This window comes from Populus nigra, chromosome 2, assembly GCF_951802175.1.
Source record: "Populus nigra chromosome 2, ddPopNigr1.1, whole genome shotgun sequence".
NCBI lineage: Eukaryota > Viridiplantae > Streptophyta > Magnoliopsida > Malpighiales > Salicaceae > Populus > Populus nigra.
The window spans coordinates 39,968,219-39,986,651 of record NC_084853.1 but is presented as its reverse complement, the minus strand read 5'-3'; the positions used below and the strand labels follow the sequence as shown (position 1 = coordinate 39,986,651).

The following is an 18,433-nucleotide window of genomic DNA, read 5'->3' as shown; positions in this document are numbered from 1 at the left end:
CCTGACTACAAACTGAAGAATTCCTATCTACTAGAAGGAGAATTAAGAAGATACCCAGTGGAGCCACCGCAATATCAATTTCTACACACTGAAGAAACCACAAAAAAAATAATCCTGACTACCGAGTCAAATGGACCCTCTAATGTTTTTTGTAGCTATTTCGGGATTGCAAGAATTGCTATGGTCCTTGCTCCATTAGCAGCACTTGTCACAGAGACATGTCAAGGCAACTTTTACTTCCAAGTCCTATCCCAGATGTCACTATTGTTTTAAACGCCGCATATATTCTTTGATTTCCTTTCTACTGTTTCTTCATCTGCTTTGAATTCACAATACGTGTAGATAAATTCCAGGAATTAGGTGTGCTGATTATGTATGGCTCATCACTTCATCATGTGTGATGTCAGTTTAATGGTGCTTATGCTACCTAGGGCAGGATTACACAGAGGATGCGTTTAATGCCAACTTTGGTGATCTTCTGGAGGTGGAATATGAGAAAAAGAAAAAAACGCACTTTGAGGTTGATTCCAGACATTGATCGCGTGTACCGTACAGTGGCATAATATGTTTTGTTTGTTGGTTTCTTTTTTTTGAAATCCGTAGATGCCGTGAAAACAATAATTTAAATATTTTTTGGAATTTCAAAGATTTGGTTGGACAGTTTAAAGTCGTTTATGGATTGAGTGATCTCATAGCATTTCATATACTTTCAAAAACACTCTGCAAAACCAATTATATCAAATAATAATTCATAATGCTTACTACAAAGTAAAAACTCAAACTTAAAAGAAAATAATTTAATAGTAAAGCATTCTAGGACATCAAATCAAAACTAAATGAAAAGTCTCGTAGAAACAAGCAAGACATACCAACTAAAAAAAAAAAAGTAAGAATTCTCACAAAAAATTCACTCTTAACTTCGATCCTCATATCAAATGATATAAGCCGACATAACACCCTAAAACATTAATTAAACATCTTAAATCATCCAAATCTTAAAATCAAACTTAACCAACATAATCAAGTATAAAAACATCAATATCTTACCTTATAAACCCTTATCTCTAACTTTCGCTTCTCGTTTCCTCTTCTTCCTCCTCTTTCCTTATTTTTCCTTCTTCCTTTCTTCTTCTCTTAGGGTTCTCTCTAGAAAATTGATCCTCTCTGTTTTTTATTAACTTCCTATTTATATTTATCAAAAATATATGAAAAGACCCAAAATGTCCCTCAATTATTTATATCCTTAACTACTTATCAAAGGGTATAAATTTCTTTTCCAATCCAATGTTTTCAGCATATATATTACAAAAATGCTTTTAGGATAGAGGGATCACTACGCTTTTCAACCCTTTTAGGATAGAGAGATCACTATACTTTTGATTGCTAGTTTCTTTTTCCAGGTGTTTCTATATCATTTGTATGTTACAAAGCTTCTACAAAAAAATAAAAATAAAAATAATGAAAACATTTTATTTATAATACCGAGCCCCTTGAAAAATATCACATATATTATTTCAGGATAATTTTATAAATTTATTTATTCAAGTCTTTAATTGATTTTTATAGTCTAGAATTATAATTCCTTGTATTAATTATATTATAGTTCTCAATCTCCAAAAACTTATTTACAATCAAGTTACACTTGATCAATCATCACATTTTAATTTCTAACCAATGATTTTTAATGTGTGTAACTCATTATGTTTCTAATAAGTTGGTTCAAATAAAAATTATAATCTTAAATAAAATATGATTAAATAAATTAAATATTTTAATTTATTAACAATTCAATAATTAATTGATTTATATTTGAAAATAAAATGTACCACCTAACAACATGTCATAATTATTAAATATTAGGAAAATCATATGTGATTTGACATTATATCATGAAATGTATATGCTATGTCAAGTTATGTTTGTTCTCCACACCATAGTCATTGATTATTTGAATAAGATTTGAAACTCTTTCCAAATCTCATTTCACATTACTCAAGGATTACACAATCAATACTATTTAAGAACAAATAAAATATTTTCTCTAATTTATCTAGGGTGATGAATTATCTCTTGATCACTAAAATATCTTCATATATTTCATGTTATATGTCATCACTCATTTCGACCCTTTTTTTCAACATATTTTTTAAAAAACTAGAAATAATACAAAAAATACCAAAATTCTTGAAAATTATGTTTTCAATGTGATTTGGCCAATTTCTGGTCATTTCATAAATTTTTACCATTTCACATATTGTTTTTGTATTGATATTTTTTTTAAAATAAAAAACTCAATAGAAAAAAAATAAGAGAAAATCAATCTAACAAAAAGAGTTTTTTCAGTGAGTAAAATATAATTGCAAAAGTAATAAGGACTAGTTAGTTTATAAATAATAAGTGCAAAGTGAAAAGGAGAGGGGTGAGGGGGGGGATCAAAGTTATCTTATAAAAAGGAATTTTAAAAATTTGAAAGGTAGAAGAACTCTTTAGAAGAATCAGGAATGTGGAAGAACTCTTTACAAAAATTAGGAAAAATGATAGAAAAGGTGGAAGGGTTGAATCATCGTAGTGTAAATAGACATACACACCTACACCCTTCACATAATATAATATTCCAACAAAAAAGAGACCCTACATAAAAAAACACTTTCTCTCATCCTTTCCTACACACACACACACACACACACACACACACACACACACACACACATAAAAACACTCATTAAAAAAAAAATTCAAAGCACGAAAGCAATAATAAATAAATAAATAAAATTGTGGCCTTCACAACCCTCTCTCTTTAAAAAAGCCAAACAAAAAAGCAAGCCACCAGCCACCAGTCACTAGTGGTGGAAGAGAGACAATAACACCACGTCGTCCGCCCATCTCCAACTTTGTTCCCAATATCAGTCATAGATGACGACAACAACACAACCACTACCACTGTGACCTCCAAACACCAACTGCATCAACATCCTCATCTATGCTCACTAACGACCATAACTCATTCATTTCAAACCAAACAAAATCACCTGCCTCCATTGTGTTTTTCTTTCCTCTACCATGGATATAACATCGTTTGCTCTCCTTATTAACGATAATCATTGATTTCTCCACCAATGCTAATAACTCCTTCCACAACCAACACTAACACCAACATTATGATAGAATCTCCCTCTCATGATGACAACAACATCTGTAACCTATAGAGAGAAGAATTATATAGGAAGAAAAATTACAGTAGAGAGAGCTGAAATAGAGAAAGAAGAAGAGAGAGAAAGCCAAAGCTTGATGTGTCTCGGTCTCTTTCCTTTGAGAGCATGAAGAAGCACTATTAGTCCAGGAGTGAAGAAAAGATAGAGGAGACTTGGATCCACCAACTCACTCTCCTCCAGCAGTGGTGGCGTATGAAGTCATGCACCAACAATGGTGGAGGTGCGTGGGTACACGTGTTGTGACTGTTCCAGCAATCATTTGACTTTGACTTCAATAGATCTCGGACATGCCAAACATCTCAGAAGGTCAATCCATAAAATCAAATCATTTTTTTATATATTGCTACAATATTGTGAAATTTGGGATAAAATGCTTATTATTGTGCATAATTTTTGGATTGTTTGGACATTATTGACCTGAATTAATGTGTGTTGTGATTTGAGATAATTTTTATGAATATTGAATTGGACATGAATATTATGAGAACTTATTTTGAATGATTGAAATTATTTTGTTAGGGGCTTATTAAATTTTTTGAATATTTGATTTGATCTTGTTTTTAATGTTAATGAATATGGTTTTATTAATTTTGATTTTGTTTGTTGGTTGGGTGGATGAGATAAATTTTTGAAAAGTTGTAATATGAGGTGGTTATGTGATTTTTTAAAAAAAATGTTGAAGTAAGAATAGTATGGATATATTGTTGACAAAATGATGATGATGAAGAAATATGCATATATAAAAAAAATACAAAAATAATTAATCAACCCAAGATGGTATGGTCCAACTTAATTTAGGCATTTTCTTCTTGATGTTTATTAATAAAGAAAAATATAATAATAAAATTTTCATTGTATTAATTGTTCATATTAATTGTTAATTGATCCAAGATGGAATATCTTATACTAAGCCCTGTTTTCGAGATGTCAATTATCGGGTAATAGGATCAATTAATATTACATCGATGAATTAATTTTTTATATTAATTATTAATCGACCTAGGATGATATGATCCAATATCGGGTCTTGTTATTTAGATGTCAATAACTGAATAATAGTATCAATTAATACATGATCTCTAGAGTATTAATTAATTCAGTCTCTACATAATCATTCCATTACACAATTTCACAAATTCAATTCGATAATCTTATCATTTATTAATGGAATGGTCCAATATCAGACCTTGTTCTTTGGATGCTACTAAATAGATAATATGATTTTTTTCAAACCATAATAAGTCTCATATATAGGTGTGCCTATTCTAAATAATCTAGGATGGATTGATCTACCTTGTTATTTGTACATTATTTAGTCAGTTGACCATGATCATGAATATCTCAACTTTATATTAAATGATTCTTTTATCTGTTAAAAGACCCAAGATGGAATGATCTTACAACATACCCTATTTTTTAGATGTTAATTAATAGATAATAGGACCAATTAATACGGTCCACCAAATGACCTAGGATGATAAGGCTCAATTTCAGGCTCTATTCTTTGGACTTTGTTACGTGGGTATGACAATATTTTGAATAAAATACATATCAATTTGTGCAAATCATATTAAAATATATTTATCATTGAAAACAAACAAAAATATTGTTTATCTTAGATAAGATATGTAGAGTGATGTCTATCTTCTTATTATATATATAACTAGCCCATTATCTAGAACTTTTGATGACTAATTAGGGTTTTTAATTATTATAAAACTAGGTGGCGACTTATATTTTTTTCTTTCTATTTTACCTCTTTTTACAACTTAATTAATATTTAAGGATAACTTAATTAATATAAATTAATATGCATACGAACATAATTATAACAACTTTATAAATTTATTTGTAAAGTATTTGTCTCAAGTACTATCTTTATTCTAGAATAAATAAATCAAATATCAATAAATATTAAAGATAAAAAAATATCTTTATTAATATAATAAATATATTTTTATATAAACAAAGTTAATTCTAAAAAAATGTCTCCAAGCGAAACATCAAAGTTGTAGGGAGAAAATTAAGTTCTGAAAATTTTATTCAAAGATCATTGACGGTCACTAGCCAACAAAATTAATTTAAATAGTCTACAATACCCATTTATCCTTTCACTTGAACTTCAATCTGTCAAACAGGTCCATGTATTCATCTGTTAAACATCCTACTTCAATCCCACATGTATGTGGGTGTACGGGATGGATTAAGGTTCTAGGTGACTAAATTTCATCAGGTTAAGCAACATCTGCAAAAGAGGAACTTTCCAGCAATTTAACGTAGGCTCATGTCTCTGACATCTACTTCATATGGAGAGCAAGGGACCACAAACACCATGACTCCATATTTCCAACATAATGTGGTAGAAATAAAGTTCTACCAGTAAATAAAGTTGTCCCATTCATAGCAGTATGTACCTGTAAATGAAGTTCAATATATAGCATTGGTTAATATCCTCGATACAAAATGTTTGTGCTTGATTTTGAGCCCGTAGAAAGAAACAAAAGCAGTGCATCCTTATTAGGTACAGCGTAGATGCGTGGAAGTTCTGAAACATTGTCAGGAAAAATTTAAAACATAAAGAGGTTCTGAGCAGTGCCAACTATCATTTTGTCTTAATGGGGAAAACAGCAAACAAAAAAGAAACAGTACTAGTAGCTTATCTAAATATTCTGCGGCGTGACATGGATCCGTGTCCTATTGCGTAGAGAGAAACTACTTATTCTAAATCCATATTGCACCTGCTTGAATAAGCAACGGGACTAGTTGGTTCTGGATGTGGAGGCTCATCACCTGCCTTTCGTTACCAATCAGCTGTTGGCCTATGAACACAGCAGGTACACTCTGTCGAAACCCCATCTTTACTAGTTCCCTTTCAATTTGTTGTCCATTTGGAACTTGGTCTAGCTGATAAATCGTTGGATTTGCTCCAAATCCACGCATAAGCGACTCGATGGAGTGGCTCATGCAGCAAGAACTCTTGCTGAAAATCACCACTGGCTTTTCTTGAATCATTACATTCACTACATCCATTGTCACAACAAAGGTTTCAAAGAGTTTGAAGTGGTTGTTGAGAGACTTTAAAGGCTTGAGACGGGTGTATGTTGATGTAGATAGTTGAGACTCTAAAAGGCTTTGTTATGAGGAGCTTGAATACCTATGGAGATGGAGGCTATTTATACTGTCCATTTAAATGGTTGAACTCCACAGAGGGATAGAAAATGAGGGTTTGACGAAAAACTGTTAAGAAGATGTGCCATTAGATTCCCCAGTTGCCTAATTTAGGATTTACTTGATTAAGACCTCCCTAGCTTCCTTCCTAATAGCAATTTGCATACGAGAAAAATGTGGTTTCCTGCTCCAATAACAGGACTTACATGACCCGCTTCTTGATTCAACCTGTCCAATTAATACACTGTACAAACATAACTTGCTTGCATTACAATATTAGTAATTAAACGTTCAAGATATAAAAGTTTTTGGGTTGGTTATTCAAGGCAGTAATTTTGATAATAAAGATTTTTTTCTTCTTAGTGTTCCCCTTGAAAAATCGAAGAGCTTCAGTTCTATCTAATTTTGAGCATCTGCATGCTGAGGTGGAGGATGGGTTGGGTTTATCCACTTGAATAAGACACTTTCCTCTATAGCAAGATTCGCACAAGTGCAATTTGAAGAAAACCGAAAGCTTGATAAAAATGATGCTTTTAGAAAGACTTAACTCTGTACTCTTCCCTTAGCAGCAGGGTTATGTAACAAAAACCACGTATTTGTTGATATGTACTAGAAGGAGAACAAGGCACCCAGTGGAGCCACCACACTATCAATCTCTACACATTGCAGAACCTGGAATGATATACTACCTACCTGCTAAGACATTCTGATCAGCAATCAGAAAACAAAAGGTTAATGCTAACAAATTACTATATCATTGCCCTCATGCTCTTCTGAGTGGGAAATGACCTTTTCTTTTCCGGTCCATGCTCTACACACGAGGCTTATAGCTCAGTGGCCTTGGCAGGCTTTGCCCTGCCTGAGTGCCCTGGTTCGAGCTCTCGTGTGTACCAAACACATGAGGGTTTAACTGCTGTGGTCAATTCGTGTGACTTGTTCCGTCCCCGTCCCGAGTTCGACCCTCTATGTGTACGCCTGTCACCCCCGCGGTGCCTTACCTGCTCCTGGGCTTGCAGGATGTCCAGCGGGCCGTGGGGAATAGTCGTGGTGTGCGTAAGCTGACCCGGATACCACACGTAAATAAATAAATAAAATGCTAATGGGGGTTTCCCCAGTATATTGAGCGGTAGCTTTGCCTTACTTTGTTTAAAATTCGGAATCCAGGTAGATAGGCTACAAAAACAAGAATATTTCCTTCACTTCAAAGCAACAGCTTTAGCAATTAAAAATGCAAGCTGCCCGGACACCACCCATGATAATCAAAAAAAAAAAAAAAGCACTCTGCTCTCACTTATTATCAATTCACTCTCTTGTCAACGTTTCTAATTCCTTACATGCTCTGCGATTTAAGTTTACACATAGATTGATTCTTATTTTATTTCATCAATTGAACTTCTAAAAAAATGGGGTCCAATAGAATTACTTTCTTTTAGATGTACTGATGTCAGTTAATATTGTGTTTAAAATTTTAAAATTCATGGACAAACTGATGATGGAAAGATATTCCCCATGTGAAAATACCTTGAGAATTCAAGCATGAACAACTCTATTTGCAAATACAGTTCCATCCTCGTCACCTTTTCTTTTGGGCTTACACAACTTTGAATCATTAGTGTGATGCAGCCCCTCTTCCAATTTTCCTTGTGTTAACATCCAAAATATCTATTTATCTAGGTCACACAAGCTATATCTGCTTCCTGGAAAGAAAAATAGACAGAAAGTACGGAGGATCATCCGCTTGCATAACTGGCTTGATCATGAGATAAAGCCAAAGGCTTAGATTAGCTTGCAGGGCCACTTGAATATGTTTTGCCTTCAACCCAGCTACTAATATATTCATGTTCATAACTCTTTTCCATCTGTTCAATGTACAAATTAAGCATGATCATGATGCTCCGTCTTATTCTCTTAACATATATGCGACGTATGCTTTGTAAATGTAATTACAGAACCTGCAGTCTTCGTTATTAACAAGTCTAAGAAAATGGAGAATTATAGATTGAATTATTAGAGCTGATCGTAGCAGTCATCATTAATCACGCTTTGATGCCATGCTATTAACAGGAAAATGACAGAGAGGATAAGTACAGCTGCTTAAGAAGCCAACCAAGAATGTCAACTTTGGTGAGTCAAGTAGAGTAGGATTGTCTAGAAATGGAATATGAGAAAAGGCTGAACGCGAGCGAGGACGGTTCCTGGCATCACAGATATAGATTAAGATTCTTGAGATATCATATCAGCAAAAATATCCAACTTGTCGGAAATTTCATTTCCTCATTTCTTTTTTGTGAGCTACCTCCATTAATGCTTTAATTTCTAGACGATAATGACGAAAAATTTAAAACCATACTTTCACGTTTCATTAATGTATATATATGCAATCATGCAAGTACAACAAAATATATGAAAGTCACATCAAGATTTCCGTATGAAGTCACATCAAATTATATGACAGGATCAGTTTCTTATCGATATATAAATTAATTATGCCCTAAATCTCCAGTTAACAAGACTACTCATGACAGCACGATGAATTTCAATCTCATGATATTCTTCAGTTGGATACAGGCATCTTACTTTTATTTTATTTTATCACATGGTTTGCTTTTCCATGTTCCTAGTTGTTTTATCGATAGAAGGTTAAAATAGTGTAAAAAGATAATATAAATCATGTTATAAAATTTTATTTATTAGTTTAAATTATTTAGTTGAAATAATTTTTTGATATACTATTAAAATTTTGATGACCAAGCGGCTATAATTTTGAATTTCATCATCTTTATTTATTTAATAAAAATTAAATCCAATGTAATGTAAGCCTGTGTCATTTTCAAGTTTAAAGAGTTTTTATTTAAAAAAATATGTTAAAGAATAATATAAATTTTATTTCAAAATTTTATTTAATAGTTTAATTTTTTTAGATTAATATAATTATTCGACAGAAAATATATATCCAAGAGCTTGTATCGTTTTTCTATTTGTCATTTATCTATATTTATGTCTGTGAATGAGCGACGCAGCTGCACATCACTGTATACATACATTTTGATTTTGATAGTCAATCTTGACGAGCATAACATCCTTTTTCTATCGATGAAGAACAATATTATTGATAGACTCCAGATAGCATAATAAACCTACGATCCAAGTAATAAGAATTAAATCAATTTGAATTAACCTATTAAATTTGTAATTTAGATCATAAAATTAAAATAAACCAATAAAAAAACAAAAAAAAACCACTAAATCCATTAAAAAAACAATAATATCAAGTGTGAAATTAAAAAAAATAAGTAAAACATAATAATTTACTTTTCCAAGTTGTTTTATGGTCAGGAGAGTATATATCCAAGAGCTTGTTTCCTTTTCCAAGTTGTCATTAATTTATCTATATATATCTTTGCGAACTATGCAGCTGCACATCACTATTTTCATATATTTTGATTTTGATCGCTAATATTGATGAACATAACATCCTTTTTCTACCACTGAAGAAAAATATTATAGATAGAACACTATAACACAGATAGAGGCCTAGATAATAAAGAAGTCTAGTTGGTAGCTTGCGTCTTACTGTGAGCTAGATTAAACTTTTTTTTAACAAGAAAAAAATGTTTAGGTTATGAAATTTTTTAAAGAAGTGTGTATATATATATATATATATATATATATATATATATATATGAAAAAGTTAGGTTATTGCCAATAAAATATTAAGAGATAAAATAAAAAAAATCTAATATAAAAAGCTTAAAAACAAAATAAATAATTATTAAAAAATACCCACTCTCAAACCAACCCTTGAGATAGATCCTCCCCAAGTTAGAAATGTTTTGATGACTAGGGAAATGGGACATTATACGAAAAGAATTTTGACTTCAATACAAAATTTGACCAACCATAAATGGTAAAACCTTAATAGATTTTCTTAGGGGTGAATAAAAAAATAAAAAAAACCAAATCGTGAAAAAAATCGAGCCAAACTGAAAAAATCGAGTCAAACTGGTTTGAACTGGTTTTTATTCTAAAAAACCAAATCGAACTAAACCAAAATTGACCAGTTTGAACTAGTTTCAGTTTTTTTAAAAAATTAATTTAATTTCTTTTTATAAAAACTAAACTGAAAATAATCACCTCTAGATTTTGTTGATAAGTGTACTTTTAAGAATTCAAGGGATATATTTGAACTGCAATCTTCAATTATAGCTTCTATTACACCTGATGTGCCAATTAAACAACCACAACAAGCCCTTCGCTTGGAACTTTTATGTTTATGGATCTTTCAATATCAATGGAAGTGGAGTTGGAATATTGTTTATTAGTCTAGAAGAGCAAGTCTTTAAATATAGGTTTGCTTTGAATTCCTAGCTACAAAAAATGTGAAAATTATATAAAGCTTTTCTACCTAGGTTGTGTCTAGCAAAAGCTCTAAATGCATATCCTTTGAAAGTTCACAGTGATTCTAAGCTGGTGGTGGGTCAATTTCAAAGAATATATGAAAGCAAATGGCCTACAATCCAATTATATCTTTAAAAAGTTTTACTTCACTTGAAAAATAAAAACAAAAAATTTTCAATCAATAGGAAAATCTCCTATCAAAATTGACCAATTCTAGATTTATATAATGCCTTTTAACCTAAGTTGGGTTATATCTTAGGTCTTGAGTATCCAAAACTAAAAAATCTTACTTCTAGAACAATTACATGAATTATTCATATATGAGGTAATAATCTCCCTACACTTGTAGATGTATAAAAGGTTTTTTAAAGGATTTACTTCACTTACCATCTCATTAATACTATGTAAGGGATATTTGTTCTCTATTAATGCCACCAAAAGTAAGGGACTTTTCAATCATTCATTTCTTTAAAAATGACAAGGTTTAGAGGTATAAATACTCCCTGAATCATTCAGGTAAAAGGCTCAAAACCTTTTTATTTTTTAATAATTTTTATATATGTTAGAGCATTAACCACCCTAAAATACAAGAATTAACATTATTTTTTTTTGGAATTTAAGGTTTTTTTAAGTCATTTACCATCTCATTAATACTATGTAAGGGATATTTGTTCTCTATTAATGCCACCAAAAGCAAGGGACTTTTCAATCATTCATTTTTTTAAAAAGGACAAGGTTTAGAGGTATAAATACTCCCTGAATCATTCAGGTAAAAGGCTCAAAACCTTTTTATTTTTTAATAGTTTTTATATATGTTAGAGCATTGACCACCCTAAAATACAAGAATTAACATTATTTTTTTTTTGGAATTTAAGGTTTTTTTAAGTCATTTATTTTCTTTCTTATTAAGCTACTGATTTTATCATCGAAAGATTTTGAAGTCTCCTAATTAAATTATTTTTACAGTTACTTAAGATTTATCATTAATTTGATGCTTCTTGAGCTAAGAAGAAGAGAATTATTTATTTGAATATCTTGATTAATTATTACCCACAAACTAAATAACATGTTACATAAAAATTTTGGATTTTGAGAGATCATCCAATTGTCAATCAACTGAATCTCTGCAAATTAAAGGCAATTAATACCAATGTGCTCAACCAATGTTGCAAATGGATCATGTAATTAAGCTACAAGTCTCCTTTATTTAGCATCCACTAGCATTTAGTACAGACCGGAGATTAGGACATGGTTAACAGAAATTAAAAAAAAAAAAAAAAATTAATCCTGACCGCTGAAAAACGATCAGGTAGGTATTCAAGAGACTCTATAAAATATATATCTAAAGCCTTGTTTGATAATCTATATTCAAGCCCATCAAAATGCGAGCACTAGCAAACAGTACTGAATTAAAGCAAGTGCAAATTTGACTTATGACTGCCATTTGATCAAATCCATATAGCTCCCGCCTTCCTGAGCAATGGAGCTAGCTCATTCCTGACTTGTAAGCTCATGACTTGCTTATCACCACCAACAAACTCTTGGCCTATGAAAACAGCTGGTACACTTGGCTGACATCCTAGCTGCTGCACTAATGCCTTTTCAATTTGCTTCCCATTTGGTATTTGATCCAGCTCATAAACTGTAGGATTTGCCCCAAAGCTAGATATAAGTGTCTTAATGGAGTGGCTCATGCAACAAGTGCTCCTGCTAAAGACCACCACTGGCCTGTCAGCAACCAACCTTTTCACCATATCCATGTCTACGAAGAATAGAAGTTGGCAAAGTGAATGTTATGACTTGTGAAGTTTGTTGTGAGAGATTAGAGGGCTTTGCTTTGAAGAACTTGTCATCCTTGGATGGTCTATTTATACTAGCCATTCGGAGGGGGTAGCTTGCATTCTTTTCTTCTTTCCCTGATAGAATATCAGCTGAAATTAAGGGAATAAAATGTTAAGAATATGTATTCAATTTGATTCCCTATGTACTCTGATGATTACTTGAGGTTGACCTGTAGAATCATACTTTCTATCCTGAAAATTAATTGACATGCACAGTGTGACAATAACAAGAAAATGATAGATTCCCAAGTCAATTTAACTACGTACTGTATCCTTAACCTATCATATCACTCAATAACCTCTCCGAGAAATCTAATATCTATATGACCTTTGGGTTTTCTTTTCAAGAGTTGGGTTACACAGGGGTGTACTAACCTTCCCCGGCCTGATGGTTAACTGACTTAATTGACCAAGTGATTTGGCCCTGACGATGTACCGTCATTTCTCGGTGGTTTCTTGAGTGTCTTGTATTAAAAATCAAAGGCCCAATGCCTTTTGCCATAAACGGCATTTTTTGAACATATGTCTAATTAACTGTGACAACCTCGTGTTTCGAACATCTTGTTATGCTGCAACTCGTTAAACCTGATGATGTCTCAAACATTCAGTCATCCGTTACAGATTTTGTATACAATATTCAGCATTTCGAAACCCTTTCAAGGCATTTTGCCATTTCATTCCGTTAAAGGCTTAATTAACCCCAATACCAATACCTTTGAATTTCTCCTACCTTGTTTTCTTTATGAGCATAAGCTGAGGTGGAGAAGGAACTTGGGTTTATCCAACTGTTAGCTCCTATCCTTTTCCATGTAAAGATTCGCACAATTTTAATGCAAGACAACCGAAAGCTGACAGAAGGGCAACGAAAAGAAGAAATTTGCATATAGAAGATGCTTGTCAAAAAGCGATTCACCCTTTAATTGAAGATCGCATAGAAAGATCACAAAACTACGTACGTAAGGGCCGTACAAGAAGATGGTTTTTTGAAGATCCACTGCATGACCTTATCATCTACTTTGACAAATAACACAGATATTCTCTGCATGAATCACCTGATTAGTGCTTGTAAACAATGGAAGAGGCCTACTAAAAATATTATATTATGATCAGCTAGCATCATCAAGTTAATTTATTTCCTTTTTCTTTATTAATAACCCTGTCTTTTATCATAAAAGAAAAGAAAGTTTCTATATTATATTTAGGCAGCATATATGTGGTCGGTCAGCACTTCAAAGTTTCAACAATTGCTGAGCTTTGACTTAAAAGCACAAGAAAATATGGGGCTAGCGATCTTTATAGTATCTTGGTTTACTTCACCTTAAATTAAGCATGGACTCAATATTGTGCTGATTACAGCACTAGGACTCTTAAAGCATATTTACTAGGGTGATATTCCTGAGAATTCGAGATTAAGATCTCTCATTGTGGAAGAATTCTATCACTTGTCCACCCTTTCCTGAAAGCAATTAGAATCACAGTTCTGACACGTGCCCTTTCTTCTTTATCTGCGTAGAATGTTGAAATTCTGTATATTTGATGAAAGATACCATGCAAAAACTACAGCTATAAGAAATGGCCACGTTCTGCTGTCTAGAAAGCTCCCCTGGGCAGGAATATAATAGCTCAACCGGCTCATGATAAAAGGAAGGGTCACTGATGTAGAGTTTTCTGGTTTATGGTATCTTTACCTTTTCAATACATTTTTTATTAATGAAATTAATTAGACTTTATCAACACGTGCATGATTTTATGGACAGCTAGCATTCCGGTTTTATGAAAATTTGTTGGAAGAAAATTAGTGTGGTAAGAGTTAATGGAGAATAATGCAATAAGCAAAACTAAAATACAAGAAGATTTAAGAGGAATACAATCTTATTAAGTTTTTTTTATCTTGTGTATTTCTCTTTAAACTTATATGAATTGTGCTTCTTATTATCTACTGTAATATCATAAACTCAAACATTTTTAAAAACCTTTTAGGCAACATCGATAATATTTATTGTCTAATAACTCACAGCTGACCAAATGCTAAATCTTTTGATTATAAAATAAATAATTTACCACGTGATTCAAAACACATATAAATACTATCACAAAATCATTATCTATCATGGTACTTAATTTCATTACAGAATTCTTGTCTACTGTTTATTATTATTGTACTTGATATATAAGGTTTATCAAATAGGAGAGATATAGGGATGATTTTTCGACCCACCCGGATTTTGATCCGGATTTATGGATGAAGGTAGGATCGTCTGGTGGATCCAATAAGAATCAGGTGTACGAACTCTCCAACATTATAACCAAGAACTTGCAGGCAGCCCGTAGTGTCTCAACCATTGGGAGCTCTCAATCAATATTGAATACCTAGTCTCAAGAGTTTGTGGCCTTGCAACAACACACAGCTCATCTCACCAAAAAATATGAGCAACTCTCGATGGATTATGAACAACTCCGCCAATGGTTATGGACATGAGATCACAAATGGGTAGTACGTGTATACCTTTTTTTTTGGCAATATGATCCTAGAGATGACCAACCTCCCCCTCCTCCTCCTCCGCTATTGTTCTAGTTTAATTTTTATTTGTACAAATAAAATTGTAATGAATATTTGAGTTTTATATTATTCAAGTTTATTTTTACATATTTCAATTTTATACAAATTTATTTTTTAATTATTCTATACAATTTTACTTTTAAAAATATTTTTAATTATCATGGACAAAGTTACCAAAGGACTTAATCCGTCAGTATTTTTCAAAGAGTTGAAAAAACTTTACTGCATATACCACTATTCGTCGGTGATTTACTGATGGGAATACTGACAGACACAACCCGTCTGTATATTCTAGAGAGTTAAAAAAAATTACTACATATGTCATTATCACTGAAGAAATTATGTCAGCGGAATAATTTTGTCGGTATAATTTTAGAGGATAATTTTTTTTACGCATATTTTTCATCTATAAAACAATTGATTTTTAATTTTTTTTTACCGTTCGAATTAGCGACAAATATAGAATTAACAACGAATGCATTCCGTCAAAAATTAAAATTATTAAATGTTGTAGTGGGTTCACTCAATCTCTCACTTGCAATGCAACAAATATATATTAGTTTGTAATTACCTTGCAAGTAGGACATAGAGGATCGATCATGAGAATATATGATCATGAGTTTCAATATGGAGGAATAAAATTTTGTTTTGGTGGATGGATACATATCTACAGGTAGAAGCCAAAGCAAAATGCGAGGTCAGTTCCTCGCAAGACAGAGACATGTGAATTGCATTGGCTTAAGTTACCTAGGTTAATGCTCGTACAAAGTACAGCACTTAGGATTCCATCTCTTTCTCATGGACCTAGCTAGCTAGATAGCTAGAAAGCCAAGTTGAGAAATTTCAGATAGAAGTGGTTCAAGACAGCTTGATGCTTATCTTTTTTCAAGAACTACTGAAAGTTCTTAGAAACTTCATCGATAATATATACTCAACAATCTTTCTCGAGATAAAAGTGCAGGTATATATGGAATAGAATTCACAACACATGACAAGATCACTCATCTTTGCTCAGAATGATTCTCTAAATCTAAAATTTAAACGATCTCTGATCTTCATGGCAAGCTGAATGTCGTTCGTGTCATAAAATTCCCTAGCTAGCTATGGTACGGTGATATAAATGGGCATCTTCGAGCCTTGGATAGCCGTTTTCTGTGGGTTCTCCATATACATTATTCCATGTTTTGTTGTCTTTATGCATGATGTGAATGCTCACGGGATTTGGCAGGCTGCACATTTTGCACAAGTTGGAGGCCAAATTGTGAAGGCCCTCCCCTGAATTTTTGTTCAAAAAAACAAACATCTTGTGAGGATATTTCAATATTTCTTTCCATAATTTACTCCCTTTCCCCTTAGAAAGGAAAAAAAAAAGGAGTTAGAATGATTTTTAAGAGTTTTTTCATCAATTTCTCGATTGCACCCTAACAGAAGAAATGCTTTCAAAAAATCATATTGTTTATGATAAGAAAAACAAATCCCTGATTTTTGTTTTAATTCAAATGAGTATTTGTTTTTTGGCTAAAGTTGAGTGAGGTTTATTCCAATTTGGCCCAAGATATACTTGTCGGCACGAGGAATTAAAGCATACGTGGGTGCATTCTATCTGTAGCTAAATTAGTTTTAATTGGCAACTAATTATCGTACCTGCTATATTTATTTAGTAAAGATCCTCGTTTTTTATTTATGTTTTTTTTTTCTTGTTTTGATGAAACATGTTTTTTTTAATAAAAACTTAAGGTAATTAAAATAAATATTCATAAGAATCATAAAAAAATAAATTAATTCAAGAGAACATTTAGTTAAAATTTGATTTTCTTATTTTTTATTTTGATGAAATTTTTTTATATTAGGAGCATGTTTTTGAAATAAAAATTTATCATAATCTAAAAAACGAGTTAAAAAAACTGAAAAATCATGTCTCCTTACATAAACTATGTGCTTCTATAAAATAATAAAAGAGTAATTAATTTATGAAAACTATATAAAAAATATAATAATAAAATATATATTTTTATTCTTATTGAAAATTCTTGTGCAATATTTTTTAAAAAATAATTTTAATATATAATTATCCGTATATTACCATTAAAATTTCTAATCATATTTTAAGAAAATTAATTAATTAGATAATTTTTAAATACCATTTTATTTATTTATGTTAAGAGAATTTTATTTTAAAATATATATAAAAAATCAAGGGTCAAGTTAATGAAGCTCATGTGAGTCTAGGTTTCAAAGGACGGCCTCAAATCAGAGTGTGAGTCCATGTGAGCAGCCACCAGGCCTAAACCCAATGATGGAACCAATGAGCTGTAAGACTCTAACCCACCAGACATTTATCTAATAATTGTATTGTGCCAAGCACGGTCCATATACCATGTGGGTGCCGCCCATCATCAGCCCACCCAGCCGTTTGACCAAATGACCCCTTTTTTGCTTTGATAAAAAAAAAATTGAAAACGAGACTCAAATAGAAAGTTATGGTAAAAAATTCTGGCTGTAAAATGTTTTTTTATTGGAAATATATTAAAATAATTTTTTAAAAAAAAAACAAATCAAAATCATTCAAATATATATATTCAAGACAAGCATACCCAAACTCGGGTAGAAACGCGATATACATCACCGCCGGTGCGGAATGTTAAGACATGAGTGGATTGGAATGAATAGTGTAGGTGGTGTCTAGAGTTATTAGCAAAATTTTAACCAAATCTAAGAGTTTTGGAGCTTAATTTAATTTTTGCTTGAAATGATTTTTTATTTCTATTTTATTGGAGCGAGGATGGCTTTAACTTGTCTTTGGATGAACAAGGTGAAAAACATTTGAGTTTAGAGATTTTCTGATGATGTCTGGGACCAAACCTGCAGACCAGAAGAGATGGGCGGATACGCGCCGTCAACAAGTCATCTACAAGTCTATATATCTACAGACTGAAACACGATCAAGCCTGACCCCCGGACGGAGGCCTAGCCCGTCTTTTTTCTTATCCAAAATTTTCCTTTTTCATTTTGAAGGAAGTTCTTCTGTTTTCTATTCATGTTTTCCCTTTTTTTTTCACACTCCAACGTTCCTGCTCTTTTTTTTTATTTTCTTTTTTCAAAATATATTTACTATTGAAATATTACAAAGCATATTTTCTTTATTCCTTCCAAAGATTCTTCCCTCTTTACATTTATCAACCAGATGTTGATGAAATTTAGTGCCCTGTCCGTATACATTTCCTCAATCAGATCCAGCTACTAAAATAAAATAA

General features: G+C 31.9%; 2 protein-coding genes across 2 annotated transcripts; both read right to left on the bottom strand.

Annotated features, from left to right (window-relative positions):
• Positions 1-5,328: 5,328 nt before the first annotated feature.
• Positions 5,329-6,344, bottom strand: LOC133681592 (monothiol glutaredoxin-S6-like). The gene has a single exon (XM_062104678.1). The coding sequence runs from the start codon at positions 6,240-6,242 to the stop codon at positions 5,934-5,936; it is 309 nt and encodes a 102-aa protein (XP_061960662.1). The 5' UTR covers positions 6,243-6,344; the 3' UTR covers positions 5,329-5,933.
• A 5,614-nt stretch (positions 6,345-11,958) lies between these two features.
• On the bottom strand, positions 11,959-12,603 carry LOC133681393 (monothiol glutaredoxin-S6-like). Its single transcript, XM_062104431.1, has one exon. It carries the CDS (start codon positions 12,536-12,538, stop codon positions 12,227-12,229), a length of 312 nt encoding a protein of 103 aa, XP_061960415.1. The 5' UTR covers positions 12,539-12,603; the 3' UTR covers positions 11,959-12,226.
• Positions 12,604-18,433: the final 5,830 nt, after the last annotated feature.